The sequence below is a fragment of the Antechinus flavipes genome, chromosome 1 (assembly GCF_016432865.1).
Source record: "Antechinus flavipes isolate AdamAnt ecotype Samford, QLD, Australia chromosome 1, AdamAnt_v2, whole genome shotgun sequence".
Lineage (NCBI taxonomy): Eukaryota > Metazoa > Chordata > Mammalia > Dasyuromorphia > Dasyuridae > Antechinus > Antechinus flavipes.
In genome coordinates, this window is record NC_067398.1 from 658,640,907 (window position 1) to 658,653,071 (window position 12,165).

Genomic DNA, 12,165 nt, shown 5'->3' on the forward strand with positions numbered 1-12,165 from the left:
TCTTTTGTGTGTTTTACTTGACATTTTATGTATTTTGTAGTTATTTGAAATGAAATTTCCCTTTCTATTATGGTTTCTTATCATTATTATGGAGGAGTGCTGTTGATTTTTGCAGATTTATTTTATAGCTATAGTTTTGCTGATGCTATTGTCTTAATTAGTAACTTTGTTGATACCCCTACAATTTTCCAAGTCATATCATCACCAAAAAGGGATACTTTTATCTCTTTACTTATCTTTATGCCTTAAATTTTTTTCTCATATATTACTACTGATGCTAGCATTTCTATAACTATATCAAATAATAATGAAGAAAGTGAGTTTCTTTACTTTACTTTCATATTTACTGGAAACAATTTTAGAGAGGTACTTTTTATGACCTATTTTTTTTACAAATTTCTTTATAGGCTTTTTCTGTATTTATTGAGATGATTATGGAGATTTGGATATTTTTGGACAGGATTTTGTTAAAATTTTTTGAGTCGATTCATTAATGTTCATTAATGATACTGGCATCCCTCAGTTTTATTTTGTATATATTTTTTGTTTTTATGTGTTTCTTATAAGCCACACATTGTGTAATGTTTGGTTTTATTTTGTTATTGAATCTGGCACTCCTTTTTGCTTTATGGGCTTGTTTAATTCATTCACTTGTAAAGTATTAAGACTTAGGCTTAGATTTTTTTCCCCCATTTGCCTCTAAATTTTTTTTTTCTAATAATGATTCCCCTCATCTGCCTTTCTTTTGTTGTAAAAGAAGTACTATTATGTTTCTTTAGTTACTTAATCTTTTTAAGTGTCCTATGTCCACTGAATGTCTTCCGTGCGCCTTTGATCCCTTCCTTAAATGTCTGCTTATTCGTTCCTTTTTCTCTTCTGCTTTCATATGGTTATATAATTTGTCCCTCCTTTTGTCTCTCAGTCAAGTAGATTCCTCCTTCTTTCACTTTCCCTTTAAGTAGTCCTATTCATTAGTTTTTAACATTTCATTTCTGCACCCCTTTCCAAAAAAAATTTTTTTTCCTCTTACCTATCAGCTTGTTCTTTGATCATAAATCACGATCCCTTTAAATATCTGGTCTCTTTCTTTGTAAACTCTGTGTAATCAAAATTTCCAAGACATCCATTCTAGGTGCTCTCCTCTTCTTCCCCTTCCTCCTCCTGCTTCCCCAGGTACCAGTTGTCCTCTCGTATATGTAGAATTTGAGTCTCCTATAAACTCATTTACTTGATCTCCCTTGAAAACTGCCTTCTTGTTTCTTTTTCCTTGTATTCTATTTCATTGCCCTCTGCTGGTGAAAAATAAAGAGGCTTCTCTGGACCTTAGCACTAGTCACTGCACTCATGCTTCTCAATTAAGCTGCTAAATAGACTCGTATGAAGTAGAGCACATTCTCTTTGATATGTGCCTATCTTTGTGGGGAATGCTTATTACTGTCTGGTACAGGGGTATGCTGTGAGATTTCAATTAGAATGGCATAGGGAGAGTGTTAGGAAAGGACTATACCAGAAGTGATTAGGTTAGACTTTCTGGGGGTGGCAATCCTGGAGTTAGGCTTTAAAGCAAGAATTCTTAATCTGGGGAGGGTCTGTGAATTTGTTCTTTAAAAAAAAAAGTTATTAATTGTATTTCAGTATTGTTGGTTTCCTTTGTATGATCCTATATGGTTTATACATTGAATTTTCCATTATTCTGAAACATGATCCATAGGTTTCATCAAACTGCCAAAGGAGTTTGGAGGTATGGGCAGGGATGATAAGAACTCCTACTTTAAAAGATGGGTAAGTATTCAATAGGGAAAAGCGTGGTCCATTTCAGAAACAGAAAACTATGTGGACAAAGGCATGCCAATGGGAAAATAGGAGCAGTTTGAACTTTTTTCACTAGATAGGAAGGAAGGTTTTCAGGGGTTTTGAACAGAGGAGAGGCTACATATACACATAAAAGGAAGATTGTTTTAACAGTGGTGTAAAAGATGATTTAGAGGAGATGCAGTAGATTTTGGAAAACCTGGTTCCCTTGAATTTTTGAAGAACAGCAACCAATATTACACAAATAGAATTCTAGGTATATGATACCCTGTTGTTTTGTTAAAGGATAAAGAAGGAAGCTGATGCAATTTTTTGTTCAGCTTTCTAGGCACCATATTTGTTTATCACTTAGGTGCTTTAGAAGAAAACAAATTGCATTAGAGATACTCAATTAAAGTCTCTCTAGTTTAGCCCAGTGCTTGACACAAAGTACATGCTTAATAAGTGAATTTTCATTCATTCAGCAAGATATATACATAATTATAAAGTAAAATAATACCCAGTAAATGCCTTACAAGGTACAAAGGTAGATACCTTATGAATCTGGAGGGAGAGAGATTGTTACAGTTTGGGGATAGGGGGCTATCAAGAAAAACTTTATGGATAAGATGGTATTTGGAACATTATTGCTTTCAAAACGTTGATCATATTTCTTGATGGCTCCCTTAGCTCTTATGAAGCTTCATCCAGGGGTACTTTGTGATAAGAGTCAAAACTTTATAGGTTACTATATAGTCTGAGATTATTCAGTCTTGAGCTTTCCTTAGTTGCTCAATTCTTGAATCCTGCTTAGAGTTGTGGCATGGATTAAAGGGTATTCCTCTGTCTCAGACTGAGAACTTCTTACATGAGCTGATGAGTGAAATGAGCAGGACCAGAAGATCATTATATACTTCAACAACAATACCATATGATGATCAATCCTGATGGGCGTGGCCCTCTTCAACAATGACATGAACCAAATCAGTTCCAATAAAGCAGTAATGAACTGAACCAGCTACACCCAGGGAAAATAAAAACAAAAAGCTTTAATAAAAATAATAAAAGTTAAAAAAAAAAACCATTTCTAGTCATATGAAAAGTTGCTCTAAATCACCGTTGAAGAGAGAAATGCAAATCAAGACAACTCTGAGGTACCATTACATACCTCTTAGATTGGCTAAGATGACATTGGCTGTTATCTTTTCCTGTCATCTTGTCAGTTTGAGAGTTGTATAGTGGTGTTTCAGAGTTCCCTTAATTTGTATTTCTTTGATGAATAGTGATTTAGAGCACCTATTCATATGACTAGAAATGATTTTAATTTCATCATTTGAAAATTGTTTATTCATATCTTTTGACCATTTATCAATTGGAGAATGGCTTGAATTCTTATAAATTTGAGTCAGTTCTCTCTATATTTCAGAAATGAGGCCTTTATCAGAACCCTTGAATGTAAAAAAGTTTTCCCAGTTTATTGCTTCCCTTTTAATCTTGTCTGCATTGGTTTTGTTAGTACAAAAACTTCTTAACTTAATATAATCAAAATTATCCATTTTGTATTCAATAATGTACTTCTTTTCTTCTAAGGCCACAAATTCCTTTCTTCTCCTAGTTTCTTCTTCTAATTTGATTATAATATTACTCTTTATGTTTAAATCATGAACCCATTTTGACCTTATTTTGGTATAGGGTGTTAGGGCCTAGTTTCTTTCGTACTAATTTCCAAATTTCCCAGCAGTTTTTGTCAAATAGTGAGTTTTTATCCCAAAAGCTGAGGTCTTGGGTTTGTCAAACACTAGATTACTATAGTCATTGTCTATTGTATCTTGGAACCTAAATTATTATACTGATTGACTACTGTATTTCTCAACCAGTACCAAATGGTTTTGATGACCACTGCTTTATAATATAGTTTTAAGTCTAGTATAGGTAGGCCATCTTCATTTGCATTTTTTTCATTAATTCCCTTGTGAAGGAAATCAAAAATGTAGGTGGACAAAAATAGAGGGATTGGGAATTCTATGTAGTGGTTCACACTCATTTCTCTGAATTCTTTTGCTGGGTGTAGCTGATTCAATTCATTACTGCTCTATTGGAACTGATTTATTTCATCTCATTGTTGAAGAGGGCCACGGCCATCAGAATTGATCATCATATGGTATTGTTGTTGAAGTATACAATGATCTCCTGGTCCTGCTCATTTCACTCAGCATCAGTTCATGTAAGTCTCTCTAAGCCCTTCTGAAATCATCCTGCTGGTCATAAGAAAACTAATTCTTAAATTACATATATATATATATATATATATATATATATATATTCATTGCCCTTCTCACTGAATACATTAGATCGAAATTTAATTGAACATCATTTTTTTTAAATAATAGCTTTCTATTTTCAAAATAGTTGTGAAGATAGTTTTCAACATTCACCCTTGCAAAACTTTATGTTCCAAATTCTTCTTCTTCCTTTCCCCCTACTCCACAGGAAGCAAGCAATCCAGTATATGTTAAACATGTGCAATTCTTCTATACATATTTCCACATTTATCATGCTGCACAAGGAAAAAAAAAAACATCAAAAAGTAAAAAAGGGAGGGAAAAAAAAGCAAGCAAACAACAACAAAAAAGGTGAAATACTATTGTGATCCACATTCAGTTCCCATGATCCTCTCTTTTATATGGCTTTCTCCATCACAAGTCTATAGGAATTGGCCTGAATTATTTCATTGTTGAAAAGAGTCATGTCCATCAGAGTTGATCATTACATAATCTTGTTGCTGTGTACAGTAGTTCACATTTATACTTCTCTTTGTGAGTGTGGCTAAGTCATTTAACTTCTCTAAGCCTCAGTTTCTTTATCTATAAAATGGTATAATAATGCTTTTGCTACTTGCCTCATAGGACTGTTATAAAATACTTGTCAACTTTAAAATTTTATTAAATGCAAATTTTGTTCTTATAAGAAAAGCTTCATGTAAGGGATCCTGTTTGAGTTGGGATTTAACAAGGATAAACAAGCAAGGAACGCAAAATGAGAAATGTGCCATGTGATGGGAAGCTTTTTGTGCAGGGCAAATACTGAGGAGAGTGGTGGCTACAGAGTTTAAAGGTTATTTCCAGCACTGAATAGGCAAACTGTGGCCAATGAGATTGACGCCTCACAGCAAATTATTTCTGCGAGTGGAACTGATCTCAGCAGGTCAGCTCTCTGCTTCTATCATTAGTGTATTGTGACCTTCACTTGAGTCTATCTTCCTTTCTCTTCCTGTTGCTTCATTGTTTCCTGTTGTAATACTCTAAACCAATTGAATATCAGTAGTTGATAGATGATGAGGCTATTAGATTGTAAGCAGGAGCCCCATGATGACCACCTTCTAACATTCCAAGGAATACTTTTATGAAGCAGGAGGATGAAAGAAAAAAAATCTAGAGGATAACACTGATTTTCAGAAAATTCAACAGGTAGTAAGCCCGGCAGCTAGAAAGTATGTGGTTTAAGTAGAAAAGAATTCGGGAGATGTCACAATACCTAACAATAGCTCACATTTATAGCCCTTTCATCAAATGCTTTCCTCAAAACATCCCCAGTGAGGCAAGGAATGTAAGTAGTATTATTCTCATTTTCCAGATGAGAAACCTGGGACATAGAGAAAAAAAATCTAATTGACTTACTCAAGACCATATTAGAAGCAGTCTTCTGCAGTTGAGCAAGACCCAGACTCCATTCCAACCTTATCCCTGAAGGCTCTAAGTACCCTTGGTATTCAGGGGACCCTGTCTTAGTTATGGGTCAGATCAGTCCATCCAGCTGTGTATTCTAAGACTCTGACAGTGACACCATGGGATGTGTATAAATAAATATTGAGATTTACCCCATCCTCCACTAATTGTGCCAAGTACATATATATATACATATTTAAAAACTGTTACTGTCTGTTATTGGAAATGTCCTATCCCTCAGGCCTCCTCCCTAACCTTGCCCTTTTATAATATTCTTTTCTTCCTGAAGGGGCAGAGTCTCTTGAAGGTACATAAGTATGCAGATTTCCAGTTTGAAAGTAATCTTGTAAAACTTCTAGGCTAAGATTATTAAATATAAAATAGCTACAAGGGGTCTTGAAAGCAGAGATGGGTTTTTGTTTTGTTTTTTAAGTAAGTTATTATAATGTAGGAATATTCTATTACATTTATGTAGCACAGTTTAATTACTCATTCCCCAGTCAGTAGATATCTATTTTGTTTCAGATTCTTAGCTATTACATAAAGTGCACCTATAAATATTTCGATATATATGAGGACTTTCTTTTTACCAATGACTTCCTTGTGGTACTTGTCCAGTAAAGGTTTGGACATTTTAGTCACTTTATTTACATAATTTCAAGTTGCTTTTCAAAATGGTGATACTGTTTATAGCTTCTCCAAAAATGTAATAGGGTATCCAACATTTCACAACTTTTCCAACATTGATTGCCATTTTGCAGGATTATTTTTTTTTAATTTATTAAACAATTTGCATGTAAGAGGTGAAATAGTGACCACTATTTAAGTGAACTTTATACCTCTTTCTTTGCTTTCAGGAAAGATTGTAGGCTATGGAATATTCTTCAGAATTCTTAACTAAGCAGATGAGTTGCTTATTTGCAAATAAAGATAGCTTAAATATTCAATGGTATTTGGGTAGACCAAATCCCTTCTCTTCTATTTTGATGTTCCTGCATTGACTTATAAAGTAGACTTTTTTGAATTACACATTAGAAAGTACTTTAGCTGGGGTAACTGCATTGTACAGTGAATAGAGCACTGGCCTCAGTAGTATCTGAGTTCAAATCCAGCCACAGACAATTGATACTTAATAGCTGTATGACCCTAGGCAAGTCACTTAATCCTGATTGCCTCACTAAAAATAAAAGTTCTATTTGTCAAACATAAAAGAGATATAATTTTTAACATTCTTTTGAAGAAAAAAAAGACAGCTATGTGAACAGAAGTAGGCATTTGCTAATCCCTTTGTAATCAACTTCACATATTTGGGCTCTGGGAGGGAGGAGAGAGAATGAAAATGACAATCTCAGTTAGTATTCCAGAGGCAGATAGTAGAGAGGGGATACAACATGTATATGAATAATCCTAACCAGATAGAATGTGTTAGGGACAAAAAAAGGTCAGAGATAAAATGTTCTTAGAAAATTTGAAAGGAGAAAGAGATCAAATTGAGATAAGAAGTGGGGATCAGGCAAATTTTTATGGAGGAAAACTATATATGTTCTAGGCTTTGAAGGAGAAGGATTTCAATAGATAATTATGGGGAGAGTGTGTATTCCAGGCTAGGAAGATGTTCTTCACCAATGTACAGAGATAGTAGGATGAGATCAGGAAATAATTAATCATTTAATTTGTAAAGGTAATATTTTACTATTGTGGTTATCCTTTTGTTGTGGTGTAATCTTATTGTGTTTGATGTCCTATTGTTGAGCAAGCTTGATATGGTGGAAAAAGACCACTAGATTTAGGGTCAAAGTGACTTTGACTTGATTCCCAACTCTACTACATAGTTTTGTAACATTGGGCAAATCACTTCATCTTCCAGGCTTTATCTCCTTTATCTGTACAATGAAGGAGTTAGACTAGATAAGATTTTTGATTTCTTGTCAAGTCCTAAATCTATGATCTTATTTTCTTTTTTTTAAAAAATTGGGGGAATGGCTTATACTTTGGTTATGTTTATGTTCTCAGCACTACTATTAATATGTCTTCTGGTTTTGATTAGAATTGTCTGGGCAACCTATAAAATTTTTTTCCTTTTTTGTGATGTTTCCATGTCAGAGGCATCCCAAGTCACAAATTCATCCCCTTTTCTCATTGGAGAACAATCCAAAATGCTTTTCATGTGTTGCATAAATAACTTAGTCAGTGGGCAGCTCTTGGAGTCAGGACAACTTACATTCAAATCTTGTGTCAAATATTATTAAAAGTATGATCTTGGGCAAGTCACTTAACTTCTGTCAGCCTGTTTTCTCATTTATAAAATGGAGATAATAATCTTTGAGGGTTTCTGAGGAGATCAAATTAGATAATATTTGTTTTTTTTGAAACATTAAGGCACTTTGTAAATGCTAATGTGTTATTAATATTACTATTATTAATGCTTTGAACTCATTCAATCTGTAAAGAAGGAGACAATTTTTCTTGGCCCCCCCAAGTGAAACTGCCTTTCTATTAAAGAATAATTGCAGTTGTGCTATGACACAGAAATTTCCTAAAGCTTTTTTAAATTTTATATTTAGAAACACATTCTCAGTTCCCTCCTCTTCTTTCTCTTTCTATGGAACAATTGTGCAACCTTTTTTCTTTCTGGCACAGTAATAGCATGATTTCTGTATTTAGTCTTTGGAAGAATAACTCCTCTGTGGTAGTCTTCTAATTTTGTGCTTTTAATAATTTTCTACTTTAGGATTTCTGACTAAAGTAAGAAATACTTTCCTACCCAATTCTGATTTCTCCTTTCCTTTCTTTAGAACTGAGCATGCAGAATCCAGAGGGTGGATCAGATTCAGCAACCTCTGTGGCCCTACGTACTTCAGCATCTGCTCAGGCCCCAGTTGTTCAGCCTGTGGCAGCCTCCCAGCAGGTAACCTAATCACTACTGTTTTCAACTTTGAAAGTGAAACCATAGTTGATTTTGGCTCTTTGGTTTTTATTCTTTAAGTGTTTAAAAATTTTTGAACTATAGAAAAAGTGTCTAAATTTTTCTGAATTGACTTATTCTTGGTCTCTGTATACATAGCCCATTATTTTTTCTCAGCATTCTTTCCAAATGTAACTTATACAAAGTGCGTTTAGAGAGAATGCAAACTTAAGTTGACATAAAGAAAACAACTATGAAAAGAATGAATATACCTTATCTTTAATTTACATAAAGAGTTTCAGAATAAAATTTTTTTTCAGTCTATAAATGTTTATTAAGAATCTAGGTAATGTGCCTAACTGCGGATACATTTTATATATATATATATATATACACACATATATATATATGACATTGCCTTCTCTCTAGAAACCCATAATCTCTGGGAGAGATAACATGCAAATAATTACCTACAGACAAGCTATATATAGGACAAATAAGGAAATATCAAGAAAGAAAGCACTAGTATTAAGGAAGATTGAGAAAGGCTTTATATAGAAGATGAAATTTCAAGCAAGGATTTGAAGGAAGCCAAGAAGCAGAGAGACAAGGAAGGAGAAAATTTTATATGTAATTTCTTCCAAAGAAATATTAGTTTAAGGAATAAGCTTATAATATTTAGGACAATGCATTGGTTTAAATCATTGGAATAACTATAATTTTTTGTTTTTATTATCTTACTTTGTAACCCTAAATTTCATTATTAAGATAAAAAGGGAAAATAGTAAATAAACAACTTTAGAGGTGATTTTCCAGAGGCTGAATCATAAGAACAATTCATCTTCCTTTGTCATTTTTGTCCTTTTCATTCAGTTGTAAATGGAACAATATCCTTAGAAATTAATTGGTCTAAAATTGAAAATTAAAAATTGGGAAGGGAGTTTGATGGGAAATATTTCAAATTAAGAATCACTTTGAAATAATGGCAAGAATTAAAATTAAAATTTAGACTTGTTTTGCTGAATTGAGTCATTTAGAAATTTATGGTGGCAAATTAGAATTATATGACAACAGAAACCTGGTTATGAAAGTCCTAGCCTTCCAGTGATGTAGCAGGGTCAATTATTTAGCTTGTTGTGTTGTACTTTCAAAAGGTTTTTGTTTTGCTGTTTGCAGTTGACACTGACTCCTCATGGCCTCTTTTTGGGGTTTTCTTGGCAAAGAAACGGGAGTGGTTTGCCATTTCCATCTCTAGCTCACTTTAGATAAAGTGATTTGTCGAGGATCACATGGCTAATAAGTGTCTGAGGCCAGATTTGAACTCAGATCTTTCTGGACTTAGATCCTGTCATTCTCTCCACTGTGCCACATAGCTGCCCAACAGCAGTAGGAAAGGAACAGACATACTCTTTTGGTGACAGCAGGTCAATTATCTGAGCCTGTTGTATTGTATGTGGGGGGGAAAAAAGAGATAAGACCATAAAAATATTCCCTGATCTCAAAATCAAGGTGAAAATAAAAACATGACAAATGCAAAATGTGTTCATGCATTTCTGTTTTTAATTTCTTTTAAGTATAATAAATTAGCTTATTTTAAGTCATTAAAATGTTGCACTTATTTGTTGCAGAAAAGATACAGACCTGCATTACCAGAGGGTGTTCACTCCAGAGTTCCCTATGTTAATGGACTCATAAGTTTATCTCCTTTCCCTATCCCTATGAAAAGCTAAATATTGAAGACATTGTGATGTGGAAGAGAGAGTAGATTTTTTTTCTCATTGTGAAAAACCAGGAACAAATAAAAGAAATGAAAACAAAGAGGCAAATTTAGATTTAATGTAAGAATGAACTTCCTAGCATGTGAGCTGTCATAGCTGTCTCTGTATGTAGTAGCATCCTCTTCCCTTGAAGACTTCTAATCTCTTTGCTTACTGGAGGGTATTGTGGAGGGGTTTCTTACTCATTTGTGATGATGTACTAGATGACTCAGTGTCATCTAGTTGGAGGTCCCTTCCAACTCTGAGCATCTGTAATTTAGTAAAAAGACTGCTTGCTATATTCTCAAGAGATGTAGATTCTGGACCTGGGATAGCTGGAGGATTAGTAGATAAATTGCTGATCCTGGAATCAGGAAGATTTGAGTTCAGATCTGGTCTCAGATACCAGTTACATGAAACTGAACAAGTCTGAGTCTGTATTCACTTGAGGAAGTCAGCTTACTCAGCTATGAAATGGGGATAATAACAACACTTACCTTACAGTTTTGTTTGTTGTGAGAATCAAATGAGGTAATATTTATTTTTTTAAAAATCACTTAGCATAGTACCTGGCACATAGCAAGGTGCACTATAAATGTTTATTCTCTTTCTTTTCCTTCTAATGTGAGCTCTTGTCACAATAGAAGTTTTGTGATTTAGTGAAAATCATTTCTGTTATGGGCCAGAACTTGAAACAAGGTACTAAGTCCAATTGATAGAGACAATGCTTATGTACTTAGTTCACACCTTTAGAGAGCATATATAAGCTAGGAGCCTCAAGTAGAAGAGACTCTGGGAAATTTACAAGTCAGGATTCACTTCAGGAGATTCACAAGTCACAGAGAACCCACAATCCTACTCTCGAAGGAGGAGTCAAATTCATTCCATTTTTCCACCTTTATGCTGGCTGGAGGCTTTGGATTCAGAGGGAGCTAGAAGCTGAAGTTGGCAGAGGCAAAGGACAAGCAGCAAGAGCTCTCTGAACCAAGAAGAGAGATAGGCCTCTAAGAAAACTAACCTGGCTATTTTGAAGGAGACAATAAAGGATCTGAACTTTAACAGCTGGCTACATTTAAGATGATTATTATACTAAACTGAAAGGAAGGCTGCCTCCAGAAGCCCTCCAAGAAACCTGCTTCTGAAGAACATTATATTTTAGAGAAGAGAACATTGCACATTTCAGTATTTTGGGCCTTCCTCAAACTGAGAGGGTTAAATTGATTGGTAAAGGTCCTTTCCAGTCATACAATTCTATGGATTATACTGTTTGGAAATCAGAGGTGTCAAACTCAGGGCCCATAGGCCCACAAACTTTCCTAGTGTGATTTAAAGCAGAGTGAGAAATGTTTGACAAAATAAATAAAAATGCAATACAATATAGATAATTTGTGATTTTCTAAATCAGTGTGCTGCATGCAACAGGGTTCTGTTTCTTTTTGAGTTTAATACCACTGCTTTGGGTTCAATGTCTTGTCTTGCATAGCTCAGTGAAACTGTGAGTTATGCGTGTAGAGTTACCCAAGATGGACAGGTCATTGGAGAATTCTGACAAAAGGTGATCCATTGGAGGAGGAAATAGCACATCACACCAGTATTTTTTTTTTAATTTTTAATAGCTTTTTATTTACAAATTATATGCATGGGTAATTTTACATCATTGACAATTGCCAAACCTTTTGTTCCAATTTTTCCCCTCCTTCCCCCCACTCTGAGCCCTAGATGGCAGGATGACCAATACATGTTAAATATATTAAAGTATAAATTAAATACAAAATAAGTATACATGCCCAAACCGTTATTTTACTGTACATAAAGAATCGGACTCTGAAATATTGTACAATTAGCCTGGAAGTGAAGGAAATTCAAAATGCAGGTGGGCAAAAATATAGGGATTGGGAATTCTATGTAATGGTTCTTAGTCATCTCCCAGAGATCTTTCTCTGGGTGTAGTTGATTCAGTTCATTACTGCTCCATTGGAACTGATTT

General features: G+C 34.3%; 1 protein-coding gene across 2 annotated transcripts in view; it reads left to right on the top strand.

Annotated features, from left to right (window-relative positions):
• The window catches only part of RFX2 (regulatory factor X2), a 142,456-nt gene that overhangs the window by 55,848 nt on the left and 74,443 nt on the right, over nt 1-12,165 (top strand). For both annotated transcript variants that reach the window (XM_051971777.1, XM_051971778.1), the window contains exon 2: nt 8,312-8,424. In XM_051971777.1, the coding sequence (XP_051827737.1) occupies nt 8,320-8,424 (105 nt within the window). In that variant the 5' untranslated portion in view covers nt 8,312-8,319. The remainder of the gene's footprint in view (nt 1-8,311; nt 8,425-12,165) is intronic.